The sequence below is a fragment of the Seriola dumerili genome, unplaced genomic scaffold (genome assembly GCF_002260705.1).
Source record: "Seriola dumerili isolate Sdu_G_001 unplaced genomic scaffold, Sdu_1.0 BDQW01000025.1, whole genome shotgun sequence".
Taxonomy (NCBI): domain Eukaryota; kingdom Metazoa; phylum Chordata; class Actinopteri; order Carangiformes; family Carangidae; genus Seriola; species Seriola dumerili.
The window spans coordinates 7,645,220-7,664,950 of record NW_019174280.1 but is presented as its reverse complement, the minus strand read 5'-3'; the positions used below and the strand labels follow the sequence as shown (position 1 = coordinate 7,664,950).

Here is a 19,731-nt window from a genome sequence, read left to right as displayed (position 1 = left end):
CAACAAACCAGTTTCAATCAAAAAAATCTGAGATTCAGAAAATCTGGGAGAATGATTCTTGACTCACATGTGCATGAACAAGGCATTGATCTCTCAGCTTTAACACTGCTCTGTTAAGGTGTTTATATTGGTACAACTTTACAGCTCACAGTGTCCCTTTGACTGTAGCCAAAAATAGCTGGTTAAAGGAAGGTCACAATGGGTCAAACACTAGGTTAAAAGGTGTGTCAGGTGAAAGAACAGGAAGCAGCGAAGAAAGATTATATAGAGAGTGTATTGGAAAAAGAGCAAAGATTCTTGAGATTTGAGAGAGAAAGACTTGAGGAAAAAGAAGAGTGAGAGAGATAGAGCAAAGTCTCCCGTTGGGTCAGCAAAGAGAGAGAGAGCGAGAAAGAGGGAGGTGTTAGCCGCAGGGTAAAAAAGAAGAGGAATAAGGAAAGCAGGGTCACAGCATGGGGCAGAGAGCAAGGAGACACATAACAAGTTGAGATAAGGCCCAATGTGGCAGCAGGGAAGAAGAGACGACAGAATCTTTCCTTTCTGTCCTCATCTTTCCATCAACCTCTCTTCTTCGGGAGTGCTGTACATCTGTGTGCAATTTTGTGTGTTGTTGTGTGTGTATATGTGTGCGTGTATGTCCACAGTGAGGATCCAGCTTGCTCCAGCATGGGGGAAAACAAGGGGCGGCGTGCTCCTGTCACAGATAGGTTTCATTTAGTTGAAGTCGTGTTGGGTTCAGAGAGTGTGTGTGTGTGTGTGTGTTTGTGTTTGTGTTTGTGTTTGTGTGCGCGAGCGTGCATGTGTGCGTGCATGTCATGCTCAGTGGGTGGGCATCATCTTCAATTTGAGATTCAGCTCTTACACAAGCCTGTCCATTGCTCAGAGCACATACTTTTTGCCACACAATTCACAGCTTGTGATGACTGAAACCTCCTTCTGAGGGATTTAATACTGCGTTCTATCCAGATGTTGCTGTTGATGATGCTGCCATACTGTTTGTTGCTGTTACTGGTTGTTGCTCCAATTGACCATTTCAATTAATCAAACAGCTATAATAAATATTTTTGTATTAACTTGCTAATGAATCAAATGGACCAACCAACTGGACCCTATCTTCCTGGTACCAAACAGTAGACAGACAAAGCTACTAGCTGGTGAACATAGTGAACGAGTCTTAGTTGCTAAGGGATAGATATTTTGTTGGTGGAGTCCAGACAGAGACAAAGGAGAGTTAATAAGTGAATATTGGATTTAAATTCATCAGGTGGACACAAACACAACTACAAATGAATGCTAATGCTGCTCCGTCTTTGCTGAATGTGTAAGTAGGCTAAAAAACTGTTTGCTAAGAGTATAGCTATATCAACTTAAAAATAGATAAACAGTGTTGTTAATGCAGGTTAAATGGTAGAACCACATCATAAACTGATCAGAAACTAATCAGATTTCACTTGAATTTCAAAAACACAGCTTTGTTTCAGGGCCATGAGTTGGCTAGCTTGCATCACTGCTAGCTTGATTTTGTTTCAAATGGGAGACAGTTAATGCTTTGACTTAGTTTTTATTGCATTTTAGTTGCAAATGTGTTTACAAAGGATGAAAAAATAAATAAATATACTACTTCTATCAAAGTCAAATAAACAATGGTAGCACAGTTGCGCGATAGCCAAAGGTATAGAAGACTGTGGTTGTACTAGTTTGCATCAACCTAAGGATTTATGTATGTGGTTATGTGCTACGCTGATTTTTCCTTAATATTGACAGGTTAAAAATATAGCGGAAATAAAACAAAAGGTCAGTAACAATCAGGAGAAGGAGACATTTTCTCCCCAAACTGTCACGGGTATAAACTCTGTCAGGGAAAAAAGAAACGAGCTGTCAAGACTTGGTAAACCCTTCATCCCCAACCGCTCGTCTCCATCCTTCGATCCTCCATCCCTTCATCCCTCTACCCAGCTCCCATCAAACCTGCAACTGACTGACAGCCGTCCCTGTGAGGCTTTGTTGTCTGAGAAAAGTCACACACACACACACACACCCACACAACCATCTGATCCGATGCCGTGACTTCCCGTCAGCGGTGCCGCTCTCTTGTTTTGTTGCGTTCTGACAGGCCGGTGTTGGGTTGTGTTAGCTTGTGAATGTGTTCAGGGCTTCAGGGGTCAGAGCCGCGCAGCAGCCTCAGCACCCAGATGTGGACTCTCCCTGACGTGTTTGGCCAAGTGGAAAGCACTGAGAGCAACCCTGCACATGTGCACTAGGTGATAATAAAGACCTGCATGCTTTGAATCTGGCACGTTGCAGCAGCAAGTTGAATTGCTTAGGTTGGCCTAATTAGACTCTGTGGGGGTTCACGATGGTTTACTGGAGGAGAAAGTGTATGTGGGAAAAACAACAAAAGAAACTGTTCTTTTTCGGTCTGTCTTTTCAAAATCATGTCCTCTTTACGTTATTGGACAAAAGTGGTTAAAAAAAAAAATCTGGAAATTTAGTATTTGTACTTCTTCACAATGTTTTAAGGTGGGATTGAATGTAATATTTCTTCTTGAATGATATGAACCTCTACAGATTTTAAACCAAACGTTAAACAGTACAATACTGATTGACGTGCAAGCAGGAAGAAGAAAATCCCAAATTGGCTCAGACACAGACACAGAAACTTTGCCAAGTTAATTGAAGCAGTCAATATCAACAAACTGAAACTGAAGCTAATAGGATGAAAGAGAAGGAGATGAAAAGAGATGAAAATGTAATCCTATAAAGACAGAGAAAACAGTCAAACTTTTAGAATCCAATAAAGTTGAAAAATAGTGTGTGATAAAGAGAAATAGAGTACAAACACGTACAGCAATAGCTCCAAACTAATCATGAGAAAGAACAATAGTGGAACAAAGTCAATATAATTAGTGTGTGTGTGTGTGTGTGTGTGTGTGTGTGTGTGTGTGTGTGTGTGTGTGTGTGTGTGTGTGTGTGTGTGTGTGTGTGTGTGTAGGTATGGTTGGAGGCTCATGAGAGGGAAGACAAAGAGCCCGTTTTCACTTAATTTTTTTTCGAAGAGCAGCCGCTGTAGCTGTGACTGTCCTATAAAACTACACTCCCATTTATTAGCTGCATATCCAAGGTCTGTTGGAGGTCTTGAGGGCCGTTTGAGGCTCGCAGTCTGGGGCGTGATGCCATGAAGCTGTGAAAACTGGCCCATGATGGCAACGAGTTCAACTCAAATCTTTTTTAGCAGCGCTCCAAGTTCGCACATCTTTCACGCACTGCCAGAAAGGGCAGCAACTCCTACGCCTTCCGTATTTTGTCATGATTGTCCTTTTTTTAGCTCGTGTACCAGACCTTCTTCGCAGTGACACTGTCACAATTTCTCCTTGAGCCATTACTTTCTTTTCCGTCCTACGCTGAGGAACACATTCTTAAAATCTAACCGAGGAAAAGAGCCAGCCCGCTTTAAGCTGTCCACTAAGTCTAAGCTGTATGTCCACGATATGTCTGAGGCAGTGCTTACTGCTCTGTCTGTTTGCTCAGCCTCAGCAAAGCCCATTGTAGTTTTTGTATCTTTCTCCTCGTTTACCCTTTTTCTTCTTCCTGGGGAAAAGCTCTGTTTTACCAGCTTTGAAAGAAAAATAGAGGCTTAAGAAAAAAAAAACATAAGGGTATAGTTTTTTTTAACAGAAAGAGGCAGAAGGAAAAGACAGCCACCTATAGATGTGCCTGTCGAGAGTGTATGTGTGGAAAGGTATCGATCCAAGTAGATGAGCCAGTGGTTAGTCTCAGTTTGGAGTGTATGAAGATTAGCTGTCCTTCCCCCCCCCCCGCTTCTTTGTCTCCTCTCTCACTCTCTCTCTATCTCTCACTTTCACGCTCCTCTCCCTACCCGGCTACTCTGCCCGCCTGCCTGCTGCTTACAAACACACGGCTCATTTCTGTGTGGTGTCTCGTCATCTTGTCTGTTCACTGGAGCCTGCTGCTGAAGACTGAGAGGACCTGAGACACGCATGTGGCAGCCTGCCCATCTGTTTGTGTGTTTTGGATCACTGGTGTCTTTATCCAGAAGCTGTGTGTGTGTGCGTGGGTGTGTACCTGCGTGCGTGCGTGAAGGCAGAGATCTGGTGAGGAGTGCTTAATGTGTTTGGAGTATCTTCTTAATCACACAAGGTCCTCCGCACATGTGTGTGCAACGACACATCTCCACATACAAATGTACACAAATTGATTCTTACCTATTGATTTTGTGATTCTCTTATACCCTGTCCAAACAGTGTATGTTTCGCTGTGAGTGTGAGTGTGAGTGTGTGGACAGTGAAATGTAGGTTAGTGCTTGTGTGTAGGAACGTAGAATAAGAGAGCTGGGCAGCAACCAAAAAAATGGCAGCCGCATCAGTCTTGGTAATTGAGTTATACTTTCCCATTTATCTTAGTAGTTTCCTGTGACCAAGAGGAAACTTTTCTATTTTGCATTTTGTTTTGCATTTCCCGACAAGCTTATTGACTCAGGGACAGTCGAGGTCTGCTGAATTCATAATAGCAGACTTATAATGTGCTATAATAAGTCTTTCATAAACACTCAAGTCTATTATAAACACACAGTCTAAGGCTGATTGTGCGTTAGTTGGTTCTCACGCAGCTTGTCAAGGTTCTTGTCTGAAAATGAAAGAGTTCAAAAGGTGTTTTCTTTTCAATGCTGCCATATATATAAATACTTTAACATCATGCAAGATGCCAGAAAACATTATGTCTGCTACTTATAGCAGCACTAAGGCATCTCACTGAGGCTTTGATTCAATCTTGTCCCTTATTTACTGTTGGAGACCCTGACCGCCTGCTTTCTCCTATCTTTTCCCCTTCCTTTTCTTCCTTTATCCTCCTTTCGTTCTTCTTTGTGCTCTAGGTGTAGCCGAGGTGATAGTTTTGGTGGGAGGACGTCAGGCGATCGGGATGAACCAGCGTTCCCTGACAGCAGTCACCTGTTTTAACCCCCAGAACAGTAAGTGGTACCCGCTGGCCAGCCTGCCCTTCTACGACCGCGAGTTCTTCAGTGTCATCTCAGCGGGCGACAACATCTACCTGTCAGGTGAGTTAAATCGCCCACTCCAGCAGCACAATTGTAGCTTTCCTCTCGCAGTCATTTAGTGGCACAGAACAGGAGGACAGTAGATGCCATCACTTTGTCACACCACAGTAGTGAAAGGTTATCCCAGCATCCAGGAACATTTCATATTCATTTTGTAGGAAAAATAACAAATTAAGTACATCACCATAAAGTTGGTTCAAATGAATACTGTAAATAGAAAGTTGGATCTTTTTTTAAGTCATTTAGTCACACTCAATAAAATAAAGCACTAATAGGCTACAAGGGACTCTTCAGTAACACTAAAATATCTTGTTATGGTGCCATCACACAGCAACTAGCCTATAAGAACTAAAATTCTACATTGAGTTGAGTTTAAAGTGCAATCTTGATCTTAAAAAATAGAAGTTGACAAAACAAAGTTGCCTCAGCCAAAGTGCTAAATGGACCTTGAGGTGAAATTATTTTGCCATCATACATTGAGTGGTTTGTTTGTTCATCTGTAGTGATGTAGAAGGTAAAAATACATGATAGTCTTACATCTATAAAAGCAAATCATTGAATCTCTTGTCTCTGACCTCTTTTGGTAAAGACAATTGCATCATAATGAGGCGAAGATTTCCAAACTTATCATTCAGAATCTCTTATTGAGGACATTTCCAATCTGTTATGGATATGATTCAGCAAAGTGAGGCCATCACCCACCTCCTATGACCTTTGAAAAACAGTACCAGAGTATTGAAAGGCTGGCTGCCCTTAGAGCTTACTCATCTGTTGATTTGAAAGTTTTTCTCTGCCCAACACTGCAGACAACTTTGTCTTTCTTTTCATAAGAGTCTTTTTTGAATAGAATGTCTCTTCTATTTACCTTCAGTGGAGCATTTTTTTGAACTTGAGTTTTTTTCCCTGTCTGACATTACAGTTGCTGCAGTGTTCTGCAGTTTATTTTGTTCCATAGTGGCACACTGTGCACTCTGTGACTCGCTCCATGAGACACCTTTAAGTTGCTACTCCAGAGGTAGACTGAATTTCTCCCTCCATGGTCCATTTGTGCGAGAATCCTGCATGGTACTCAGACCTTGACATTGCACCGTGGAAATGCAACAGGATTTGTCCTGCGTGTACCTTTCCTCTCCCCCTTTTCATATAAATGTAAATTTGTGTTTGGGCATTGGAACAGGTCTGCATGTGTCCGCTGGGAGTCAGACAGCCAGCGGGGAAATCAGAGGTGTTCTAGCTAGCCAATCAATGGGCTCCAGTCTGTAACCGTCCTCACACTCGGAGCAGGGTCACTGAGTCAGGGCCGGTGTTACATGTCAGACTACACAGCTAACAGGGATGCTTTGAAGAGAGCTGAGACAAGTACAGTTTTGTTGGTTGGCTGGTTGACTAGTAAACATAGCAGAAAACTACTTTCAGTCAGTTAAACTTGTCCAAGTCTGTCGCTTTTTCTAAGAAAAAAATTTAAAAAAACACACACATATTCACATATTTAGGACTGAAGATTTCAATACTGAATAGAAAACAGTTTGAAGAAAGACAGAAGAATTTTTTTATCGTACCATTTGATGCCAAGGTTTTACATGTATACCATACATGATATACCATAATTAAATCATATAGCTGTTTTTGAGTATAATAGTAATAGTTCCAGGTATTAAGAGCCACAGCAATCAGCTAGGAGTTAAAGTTCATTTTGCACTCTTGTTTGCATTTCTACAACATCTGAAGAACCAGTGATGGACTGAAAAATGACAGTGGCATTTGAAATGCAGTTTTCACAGATGAGGAAACAGTCATCCTGTCGCTTTGTATTTAATGTAACATGACACTTACTGTATGTTTGATCAGATGTAATGAATGAACAAAGAGGTGGAGGAGACTGAAAACTCTGAGTCTCTGCTCAGTTCCCATCTGTTTTAGTTTTTTGTTTCTCCTTTAGAGAAAGAAAATGTGATGAAATTACAGTTATGTTAGTTATGGAGAAGCTGGCAATATTTGTTTTTAACAATATTAACATAACATTACATAACATAACATTGCAACAAATGCCCATACCTTGTCCTGATACTGATATTAGAGTCACCCAGTACTTAAAAAAAAACAAAAAAAAAAAAAAACACACAAGTTGAATCAACCTCAGCATCCTGAACCCTGGAGCGGGGACTTTTACCTGGGACTGTCACACAGGAAGTCAGTTTTGTTCTTATTCGTCAGGTTGAAATGCAGGTAAAGTTCCTGTGTTTCCAGAAAGGTTCTTGGTTTCCTGGGGGAGTTCCTGTGGTGGAGATATCCTTGTATTCACTTGATACATCCACTTTAATAACCCTTATTCTATACATTTTAGGTGGTACAGAGTCAGGTGTGATGGTGGCTGATGTATGGTGCTACATGTCCCTGCTGGACAACTGGAATCTGGTGTCCCGGATGACTGTGGCTCGCTGCAGACACAACAGCCTGGTGTACGATGGCAAACTCTACACCATTGGAGGACTGGGTGTATCAGGGAACCTGGACCATGTGGAGAGGTAAGAGTCACGCCAACTCAACAGCAGCTTGTCTACAAACAACAAATACCTCCAGCAGCTCCCAGCTGGTGACTGCACAGTCCCGTACAGCTCTAACCCCAATTTGACAGCCATCTCTGCTCACACATGTGGATGATTGTACAAAAGTAGGTGGATGCTGAGCAATCCAGTTTGAGCAAATAAATATTCACACTGCGCAGTGAAACGTGGCAGATGGTGTGGCATGCAGTAGTGCGGTACAGCATATTGCAAAAGTGGTTGGACAGGTTTGTTAGCATTTTCTGTGAGAGCAAAAGGTGCAGAGGAATGAATCTGAGCTGGAGCATATTAAATGGTCACAGCTGTGAGTGTTGTTAGGGAGCGATAGAGCACCTCTTACTTGTTTATGAGTGGTGCAAGAGTGAGAGGATTTGCTTCAGAGAGCAGAGTGGTATACCATGTCTGATTCTATCCACTTCTGCATCAACACATCACCGACACTTCATTTGAAGGTCGTCCACTGCGCCCTATTCAGCTGGGTCTTTTCTTCTTATTTCTTTTTTTGCATTTGTTGAAACTCTACAGCAGAAAACCAGACATAGATAGTTTTTCTCATTGAGGATAATGAATTCCTAGCAGCTTAAACATGAATAAGGATTGTCCACATAGAATAATTAAATTCATATCACTCGACTTTTGTAACACTGCTCCCCATTTCTTATTTTTCTTATTTTTCCCTCTAACCAGGGTTGAGGAGTAACTTTGAGCAGAGAGGGGGCTACCTCCCCTACACGGCAGAGCGAGATTAACCAAAGCAATCAAAAGAACATTACTGAGTATATTAGAGCAGGCCGCTGCCGCTCATTACCTACCAGCTCAATTGATCTCCAAAGCTGTTCGCAATGCACAACAGTCCTCCAAATGAAACAGCCTAATTTGATATTTCCCCATAATGCTGCCATACAGTGTCGTTATGACAGGGGGTAGATGGAATATTTGCCCCATAATGGAAACGCATTTGATTCCTTTGTCTCTGAGCTGCTTAATTTGAGCGCTGCCGGTGCATCTAGGGCATTCACTGCTCCAAAGAAATCAGCGTTTTGCCATGTGATGTGTTTGTATGTATTTCTCTGTCTGTGCCCTAGTGTGCATTTTTGTGCAGTCGTGAAGCTTCTCCGAGGCCTTCAGCAACTGGACTCAATTATAAGCACCGTAAAACTTTAACCTACTTTGCCTCTCTCCAAGAACTGCCAGAGGCCTCTTCTGCTTGGTATTACTGCCCTAGCACTGCACTCTCAAAGGTTGCAGTGGCTAGGGAGAAATAAACCACACACTGAACAAAACAGTTGGAACTCATAGTGGTTAGGAAGAAAATGCATGGTGCTCTGGCTGAAACAAACCATTTGTAAGACAGGGTCAAGGTTATATTCACTGGCCTTATCATGTAAAAGCTAACAGGTCTCTCAAGCTGTTTGGGCAAATTATCAGAGCAGTCAACAGGCTTGTTTCTAAGCAACCCAGGCTTTTATTTTGTCTTTTTCAGAAACTGCTATGTGGAATGAGAAGCCAAATTGAGTCAGAAGGTCTAACACCTCAGTTCTGGGAATGAAAATACTTAAATACATGAAAGTTTGTGCTTTTAGAGGCGAAAAAGGCAGGGAATTTACTTATGTCTCATATTCTTATAACTGGTGACTGCTCACATATTTAAATTGCAAGGTTTTTGTGTTAATTTTTTTATAGTAATGATTACATTTAAAATGTGTTATTTGGATAGTCAACCTTTTTTGTTGTGTTGACCTGCTGTAAATGTCTTTACCATGGATGGATTGTAGATTAATCAACTGGCAAACATTGAGAGTCTGAGCTGCATGCACTTTTATTTAGACCAGAACATCTGACTATTATTAGTGTGAAGAAGGTGACAGCTGTTACTGGGGAATAACAAAGGTACTGTAAAGGTTGGACATTTTGCTTCCTGCTGAGAAAAACCTGTTTATCAGATTTTGTGTTATTGCAATAAAAGTCCAGGTTGGGAAGAAGATATTACATCTTCAGCATTGGTAATGCTACATTTTCAATAAGAAACATATTATTAGCTTATAGCCAGCTTGCATATCGTGTGATAGTTACATTAAGAAACTGATTGAATAAGTCAAATATTGCAGCTCTCACAACATTGAGATATCAGTACATATGTTTCTACAGAGTTGTATACCTCAGAAATGTATTTGAAAATATTGTTTTCATTAGGACAGGATGACAAAATGGCCAACAGCTCAGCAGGCATAAATGCCCATGTTCAAGTTCGTAATGCATTTTTTACTACGGTCTTATTACCAGTAACACGTGGTGGCTGATGATAGGTAATGTTAGCAGACTTTAGAAGCTTTAGACTCAGTTTGGTAACTTTTTGACTATTCTCCTCTTGTGCTGCTGTCAAATACATCGTGTATTTGATTTCACCATTAAGCTGTAATTTCCACTTGTGGACGCAGTGGCCACTGTTCAGAAAAAAAAAACATTAGCTCGCTTTAACTTGCCTCTTGTGTTTGATGCTAAATAAGTTTTAAAAAATCAAACATTGAGAGAGAGAGCATTTGTCATTACCAAAACATTCTTTAAGCTAATTTACAGTGAAACTAATGCACTGGGTTCTTAATAATAATATATTACAAGATAAAATAGGAAGGAAACAGTATTGGGGGATGTTTGTCTTTTTGGTGGTGTTGTTTTTTGCAGAGGAGAAATTAGCAATTTCAAAGATTAAGGAGGATTTATGATTCCACCATAGATTTGTATACAACAGGCAGCTGGTCTGTCAAATCAACTCAGAAGACTTGTGCTTGGTAAGAGCTTGATACATTAACAATAGCAATTAATTTCATGAGAACCATTATCAGGAGTTTATTTAATTCTTTAAAATCATTTGTTCTGTAACAAGATAAGATAGCATAGACAGCTTATTTGTTTATAATGTTAACCTAACTTGAAAATTATTTTCTCTGTAGAAACTGTGAAACTGGTGCATGTTCTTCAGTTTTTGAACCTCACAAAGACCTACACAGGTTGAAACCTTTTGTTTTTTATTTTCATATATAACAGTTTATTTTATAACCTTTGCATCCTACGCTCAAGTGCCTGAGTTCTGCTTCCACATACATTGAAGGAACTTTTCAAAACTGAGACAAAGCTTGATATTTTGGCCTAGTTTACATGTATATCATTACACAAATCTCCAACGAATAAGTCGAAGATTATTAAGATCACTTTCAGGCCATTTCCGATGGCATTTGTTCATATCTGCTTTGATAAATGAGCCCCATTAACTGCTGATCCTTTATTTTGTAGCTAACTACCAGATTTGGCAGGTGTGGCTCCACTGTGAGACAAAGTTGGCTCGACTGCAGCTTAGTAATATTGGGCCAAACTCTAAAGATAGGCAGCCAGTCCACAGCAGGACTAGACCCTGGCCAGTGGAGATAAGGGAACAGTTACTCAAGCCTTTTTTGTTGCCTCCACACAAGGAGGAGGAACTGCCCGGGTCTGAAGTGCAGTTGTAATATGGAGAGCTAATAACATTTAAAAATCATTAGTCAGTGTATGTGAATGGCAGCCTTGTTTAATATGCAGATAGCTGGTGGGGCTTGTATCTGAAGGCTGGGGAATGTCATGAAACGGTGCAACAGCCAGAGTTGATTTCCTCTGCTCATAGAGTGATTGATTTGGAGATTGTTTACGCACAGCCAATCTTTTATCATTGTGTATGCATCTGCATTTCTGTGCTCCCTAGTGTGTTCCTGTACTCATTGTTCCTTGAGTATATGTACATGTACAAATATATGCCTCTGTGCACACGCCTGTGTTTATTTGTGTTTCTGCATATATCAGCTGGCCTCGGCCAAGGTCTCTCACCTTTCAGCTCTGGCTCTAAGCACACTGACTCATAATTTGCAGTCCATCCTGCCTCCCTCGCTTCCCATCTCTCCATCCATCTCACTGAGGGTTTCACGCTCCTAACCGTGAAATTCACCCACATTCACAATTATGTCTTCAATCAGAGCCATCTCAAAGCTAGTAGGATGCAGTCTTTCTTTGGGAACGGCAGGAGGTCCAAATCAGCACTCAGAGGACCGAGCAAGCTTATTCCTGTCTCCGCTCTCTATACTAATGACTGACAGATTTTTAGGGATGGGAGCAGTCGAGTTCGGGGGGCTTTTAACTTGCAATCAGGTACCCTGGGCCTGCATGCTCCTCAGCATGTTGATCCATCAGCAAACCAATATGATTGCAGATATTGAATAATTCATGGGTGTCTAATGATGTGTCAATCACAGATGGTTTTGTTTTATTTATTGCGCACTATGCACAGGTTTGTGCGCCCTCCAAGCTCTATTGCAAGTTAATATTGCATGAAGACTGTTAGCAACATGACACTGAGTACAGCAACTAGCCTTTCTCATCAGGGATGTTGTGCTGTTTGGCTAACAAGTCTGGAGGAGAGAGGAGCAATTTGCTACAACGTTCTCTGGCTCTTTTATGACTTTTCACTAAAATGACCTTTCAAATTGCTGTACATAAATGTGTGCCCATAAAATCTGTGGAGAAGGCTCTACTGTTCACATGTTGTCTTTCAGGTTCATTAACTGGCACATTTATTGTTGTTATTGTATAAGTGTCCTTGCACCAGTGTGTTTGTTATTCAGGCATTATTCGTTGAGTGCTGATTGTCAGGATTGTGGTTTTTCCATTTTCCATGAAGGTTGTTGTGATCCTCAGCCTTGCTCTGACTCACAAATGCTTTATCCTTCTCTAAACACAACCCTGTTCTATCTATTTCTTGACTTTTTCTTTTTAAATTAAGTGCAGTTATACTTTTGACCAGCATAATGGGCCATGTCAAGAATGTTGGCTCAGTCTGATGCAGGAGGTAAATCGTAATGCCTTGACGACCTTGCGGAAGAGCACTGAAGGGCTCTCGGGAAATTTTATCAAATCAGCCATGACCAAGAACATACAGTGAGATGGAGATTCCAGCCGGAGGTTTCATCATGCCTCACACTACACACAGTTGAAGTCCTCTGTGGGCTGCTCTGTGAACTGACAAATCCTTAAGTACTTGATGTCCACGGGTGGTGTGCACGCTGGGTTGCCAGTCACCCGGAGAAAGGTCCCCCTCTGTGGGACACCAGGGGTGGGAGAGACCCCATGTCACACTCATAGAAGGAAGAGGCTTCCACTGCTCTTTTGGTTTTGATGAGGCAGGTTTTGCCTCCTGGCTTTCAATATGAGCGCACTCTGATGGGGAACTGCTCCTCTGTCTGCAGGCAAAAAGAAGCTGTTCAGCAGCCAGAGAGAGGAGCTCACGGCTGGTCCAGTCCATTCACACTTACTCAGCTCACACATACTGCCATCCACCTCTGGATCTTCCTCTCTGAATTCAGATGGATTAAACACACGCTCACGCTGTACATGTATACAGACAGCTCTCTCACATACAGCATTATGAGCTGGAGACGAAGGTCCTCCTTTGTCCGTTTCAGCTCCCTGCCCAACAGCACTCTCTTTTGGAGACAGTGGGAAAATAATCAGCAGGGCAATGATGCTAATAACAACGGAGCACCCTGCTGCTCTGCAACCCCAGGTGTTCAGGACCCTTCGGCGAAAGAGTCAAGAAAGAGGGAAGGGGAGAGAAGAGGAGCCAGCTGAGAAGAGTTTAACAGCACAGAGCTGAAGGGACAAGATGAGAGGAGTGTGTAGATGCAGCAGCCCCCCGGTGGGCCTATGAGCTCTGCACAATCAGTCACACTGGAACCAATGGGCTCATTTGAAGACACCCTCTCTCAGCCCCTCCAGCCTCTCCACAGCAATAATGAACCGATGAACTGCAGTGCGTGTCTTTTATATGTCTATGTGTGTGTTACTGTGTAGATCTGTTTCAACATACTAGGTCAGACAGAGCCTGGGGCTAGTTTTGGAGGGGGAGAAGGGATGGTGGAGAGGATAGCCGGCCCCAGTAGCCCCGCAGCATGGCATTGTGGTCGGGGACAACGGGCTCCCAGAGCCCCCCTGCCGCGGCGGTTCCCCCCTGCCGAGCTAATCCTCTGCTCCTCAGGATTAACCAACTTCACAGCGCTGGCCCCTACTGCGCTGTCAAGGCACCCGTTCACCCTCCAACCCTACCCCAGCCACCGCCTCCCTCCACCCACCATCCCTCCCCAGCACTCACACACTCATTAACCCTCGATGGTACCCTTCTGAGACATCAGTGTTGATTTTCACTTCTCATGTCTCTGTCTCCCCATCTCTCTCTTTTCCTTTGCATGTTGTAGCTCATTTTCAACAGGTCCCGTTTACATCACAGCTGACCATTTAGCTTTATAAATTTGAGTGGATTTTTTCCAACAGGTATTCATTGGTTTCCTCTAGTTTCAGCACATAATGAAAAATATTAGCAAAAAAAACCCCCAAAAAACTCTTGAACCTTGTTTGAGGTTTGTGATCCAACACAGTGAAAACCAGGACTGCATTTTTGTCAGAGTTACATTATAGTTATGAGGTAAATCACCGCTTCAGATATTGAAACACGCCTCATTTTCTACACAGGCTTTCATGAATGTGTTGACAGAAAAAGCCTTTTCTCATTGTTTTGTGTATGTTCGTGTTATTTCCCAATTCCATGCAGCTGCCACTGTATCTCTCAGAGATTTTGAGGCTCTGGGGCTGAACAGAGAGTGGGCCCAAATCAAGCTGATCACGTCTCTCTCTCATATTTCTCTCTCTCCCTGCCTCCCCGCCTCCCTCTATCCTCCCCCCTGGTTTCCTCTTTTAATCACAATCTCCAACCTCTCCAGCACCTTCTGTCCCATTGCTCCCTCTGCCTCTTCACAGCGCTGATTAGGTGGGCAGGAGATGATGGGTGTATTTTGGGCCTGCGAGGCTGCTGATGTTGAATCTGTCTGACATGCTCGAGCAAAGACAGTGTCTCCTTTTCATTGTCTTCTAATGGGGTGCTGAGGTCTCTGAGACATGGAGGTAGATGGTGCAAAGAGCGCAAGTGTGTGTGTGTGTGTGTGTGCGTGTGCGTGTGTGACGGTTATAGAGAAACACTGGCGAGCGATGACAGGTATGCCCGAGGATGGTATTAGGGAAAGGCAGTGAGAGGCTGCAGGTAATGACTAGTACGAGCTGTATGTGCTTCCGCTTCGTCGATAAACGATGGGCTGGCACTTCAGACAATTTACAGCCTTTACCAACAGGCAAGTCATTTTTCTCTGGCCGTCTTTTTGCTTCTGTGCCTTCGTCTATCCTCTTTTTCTTTTTCTTTCTTTTTACAACATCTATCTCTCTCTGTCAAAGACACACACAGAAACACGCACATAAAAAGTATATTCCCTTTGTATCCCCCTCTTTCTCTCTCATATCATGCTACCACCCAGTCAGACGTCCAGTCAGGTTGGAACAGTGTGTTGCTGGCTAATTATCAGTGGTTAGGATGTGACAGATGCTGCCAAGATGGTTGGCAGTCAGTTTGCCATCCCCCCACAGGAGGAAGCAACAACTGACCTTTAGCAAGCATGGCCATGGCAAACGATCGCAATATCTAGGCATACACGCACCTCGCTGGCACCCAGGGAAGGATTGACATTGGAGGTGGGAGGGTTAGTTGTTATATATAGATTTGTCCTGTGTGTGTATGCCCAAGGTGAAGGTGCTCGCTTCAACAGGAGATAAGTGTAGACACAGAGCTATTTTGTACCGGTCAGTGTGTGTGTGCACCAGTAAACATTAGTGCTTAAGACCTATATATACATATGTAGTGTGTGTACAGTATACTAAATATGAATAACACCCCCCCTCTTACTTAAACAGGACATGTAGTTAAATTTGAAAAATTGCCTATTCTAAATGACAAAAATGGGAAGCATTAAGGAGAACCATAGGAACCTATTGATTGATTCATTTATTTATTCCTGAAATTGCTTATAGTTTCTCACTTTTTTAAAAAATCACGGCCATTTTTTTGTCCGTTTTCTTGACGTTTTTTTTTAAAATGTTTTTCCAAAGACATTTGAATTTATTGTACACATAAATACATGCTGTATGTTTGTGTGCGTGTATTAATTAAGCTTAAGCTCAAGGTCCCTGTTCACATATTAGCTAGAGATAATTTAGACAATTTTTAGCCATAGCCGACAGCAACATGACACAGTTTGTAGCTTCCTTAAAACACATAAAAAAAAATACCCCTCACAACTAAGCAGTCAAACCTCAAACTTTGGCTGGATCCACTTTATCCCAAGCAATTTAGATGTCAGTTTTAATTTTAAACCCCATTCCCACCACCACTACTACCCACCACCCCACACCCCCGCAGTGCTGCCCTACATGGCTGCTATCAACACAGGGGCTTACTTTGGTAATGAAGTGGGGTCTAAGTCTTCCATCTCCCGTCTAGTTTTGAGGAGTGCGGAGCAGTAATTGGTGTACGACCTACACCACTGGCAGCACTCATGTCCCCTGTCCTATGTGACATTCCCATCCAATTAAATCTAATCACACACACACACACACACATAGAGACACTAAAATAGCACATTCACTATTATCATGGCTCCCTGTGTTATTTTCCAGATAGTCTTTCAAGGTGCCTTTTCTGGGTTTTCAAGTGTTGTAGCATATCTGTAGTCTATCTGTACACAAAATGTGGATATGTGTGTATACATGGACAGATTGTGTGCTCACACACTGAGGAAGCCGACTTGTGCTCTGTATTAGTTCATTCACAGGGATTATGGGTAAATCTGTGTGGCCAGTGGATGGATCGTTCTCTGTCTCACAAGGATTAACTGAAGGTGACACTGAGGTGACAGGTCTGTGTCCATCTGAGTTTGTATGTGCCACCATAGTCTGGTGTGTGTGTGTGTGTGTGTGCACGTGCGTGAGTGCATTTATGCATGGTGTGTACACGTATGTCTGTGTTATTAGCCTGAAATGTGCTGTAATCCATCAGAGTTAATGAGTTGTGTGTGTGTGTCTGTGTGTGTGTGTGTGTGTGTGTGTGTGTGTGTGTGTTCTCCCACAGTGATGGCAGTGGAGTGTGTTTTGTGTGTGTGTGTCTTTTGGCTGACCTTGACTTCAGTCTGTCAGATGAACAGACTCCAAGGCCGTCCATACGGAGAGCAAGACTCCATCAGATCCCCAGATGTCATTATACACAATCTGTCAGATGTGTGTACTACGAGCAAATAACAAGCAAAACTGCTCTGCCCTTGAGGGGGGATGAGAGAGATTTGGGAGTTCAAGAATGAGAAAATGTGTCAAAGGTTAAATCATTTATTGCCTACTTTTGGTCAAGACCTCCTGAAGCGATGTTCAGGGGTCGTGACCAAGAAAAATCTGAGGGTCACAGTATGGTTAAAGGGATAATGAAGAAAAAAATCACATCATTCACAACATTCTTTCTTCTTCTCTGACATTTGTTGTTTTTGATAAACACTGGATAATTTGACTTCTTCACGCCTCTGAAAATCCTTAAAATGAAACAAACATTTAACTGTTAACAACTCATGTAGACATTCACTTTTTTTAAGATAATCCCATAATGTCCAGAAACCAGGATTTACACAACTAGATTAAATCAGGTCACATTATAAAAAGGTGCAGCTAACTGTAATGTAGTTGCCTGAACTGTTAACACTGTTACCTTAACTGGATATTTCATACTCCATCTAAACTGCATGACTGACTCCTAAATAGAAGTTACATATTTACATGTATGCATACATAGATGTTTTAAAAAGTAATGGCTACATTTCCAAAGAATTGAAGGGTGAGTTGAATCATTTGGCCCTTTAAAGCTGTTATTTTGGGCAGTTAGCTTGTGATGCTACAGTAATTTCCTCTTTACATAGGTGGTTTTTACTAGCTAGGCCATTAATTAATTAATTAATTTTAATGGTGCAACCGGATATAATAAATCACTAGTTTTAAAGTAGCTAGTAGTTACTAAGGACTTAGGAATGTCTATACACAGAAATATATAGATTTACAAATAGCTAGAACAACCCAATCCAGAGATAAAGTGCTGGTGGAACACATTTTCCTCCTTTAATTTTTATGTTTTTAGTTTGGAGGCTGACACGAGCTGGAGCATAGAAAAATGAAGTAGTCATTAATGTTGTGAAGAGCGACTGCTGTTATGTCTTCTTCACTGTTTGCTTCATGAAGCTGTAAGCGTGTCAGCAAAATGATGTGCTTCCTATAGGATGCAAATACCCAAATATTTACATTTCTGAGAAGCGCAGAGCCCTTCCTCTACAAAGTAGGACTCAGTAGATTTCACTGTCAGACATTGATTAGTAACCTGGGGAGACAGAACACAGGTACAAACAGCTGTCACATGCAGAGAAAATCAACACGGGGAACAGAGGTGCATACAAACGAGTTCAAATTAGTTGTCACAAAGCTGCTGTTTTTGTTTTCATCTCTGACAATTTGCGTAAAGCTGTCATGTGTGAGTGTAGCAAAAGGTGAGTTTGCTAATTTGAGGATCTCCATTTCCAAAAAAACATCAGTGCACCAGTCCAATTTCAGATAAAATTAACTGTCGAGATCATAAAAGGATCTCTATCCATGTGTAGCATTAAGGCCATATTTTAGAATTTACTCTCGTTGAAATGGGGCACCAGTCCTCTGGGAGGACAACAATGAATTACATCATTGCCAAATTTATCAATCTCATATCGGAAGCCGTGACTTCTCGATTCAATGGATCTCTAGTCTCTACGTCAAAAGAACACAACAGGACAACAACTGGGTGTAAATAAAGGAGTTTATTAACTAAACTACTATCTACAGAGTAAATGCAAGGTGTAATAATCATAAAGATGAAAATAATAAGACAATGAGCAGTGTGATGAGTTGGCAATGGTGGGAGAGAATATGTTATGGCTATACAGCTAATGATGCTACATCTACGAATTAGGTTTGATGATTAAATATTGCTATATTTCGACATCAACCCAGTCATCAGCAGAGTGTTAAGACCGGCCTACTGTGAGTTGCGCTGTAGCTGAAGACCCTCGGCTGGAACCCAGGTGGCTGTGGTTGCCGTGGTAACCCTGGAGACGTGGGATCTAGGTGGATTCTCCTGGAGGCCGTGTCCCGTTATCACGATGACGGATTCTGCCGGTGTCTCAGCGATTCAGCTCTGGTGGAGTTTGCCAGGAGACTTTCTGTCTCGGGAACTCTTGATTTCTGCTAGGCTTCTCTGCAGGCGGTCGTGCAGATGTTATCTGCCGGCGTCTCTTGTGGGTTGATGCGAAATAAACTCTAATACTCTTCACTTTGGCTGGATAACTTTAAAGGAGACTGGCATTGACCAGATGACTCTAAAGTTGTCAAAATCTTCAAAAAGGAAAACTTGATGATGATTTAAAAGTTACAAAATTACTCTGAGGCACTTCTGTTGTTTTGGTTCAGTTGGTCTTGACTTGGCTTATAAAAATAAAAGATCACGCGTGTAGACAAAAATGATGTTACTTGGAGCTTGTGGCAAAGAAAAATAAAAGATGCAAAAAGTGCAAAAATGACTAAGAGCCATGAGTTTGTGGCTAGCAGCTTAGAGATAAGAGTTTACATGGCTACAGAGCCGGGCTTTGAGCTGGGACTCTGAGCTTTGAGCAAAGATCTCAGCTTCTAGTTTCTGCATCGTTTTTCTAGCTTCAGCTTTTCAGCCTCTAGCTTCTAGCATCTTCTACCAGTTTAGCATCTCTAACCTCTCTCTTTCTTCTGACATTTCTGACCATGTGTGAATTGTTCACGACTGTTTTATCCCCTGGGGGCTGGCGCGTGTTTCAGGGGCGTCACCCATCTCTCTCCTGTGATTCCACTTGGAGAAGAGAGTAATTTTCGGCTGAACTTTTGAATAATTTAATTCTATAGTTATAAACTCACACATCCGTCTTCCACCATGACCACAAAACATTAAGTGAAATAACATATAAAACTACTTGCACTAATAATGGCAGGAGTAATAGGAGTGTTGATTTCATATTACATCCTTCAAACCTGGAATTAATCATGATACGAGTGGTTAATTGATCAAACAACAATATAAACATTTCCTAAAGCTAATAGTCTAAATGTGGA

At 42.0% G+C, this 19,731-nt stretch overlaps 1 protein-coding gene across 2 annotated transcripts in view; it reads left to right on the top strand.

Annotated features, from left to right (window-relative positions):
- The window catches only part of klhl29 (kelch like family member 29), a 202,229-nt gene that overhangs the window by 159,970 nt on the left and 22,528 nt on the right, over positions 1-19,731 (top strand). For both annotated transcript variants that reach the window (XM_022770029.1, XM_022770038.1), the window contains exons 11-12: positions 4,892-5,074; positions 7,419-7,599. In XM_022770029.1, the coding sequence (XP_022625750.1) occupies positions 4,892-5,074; positions 7,419-7,599 (364 nt within the window). The remainder of the gene's footprint in view (positions 1-4,891; positions 5,075-7,418; positions 7,600-19,731) is intronic.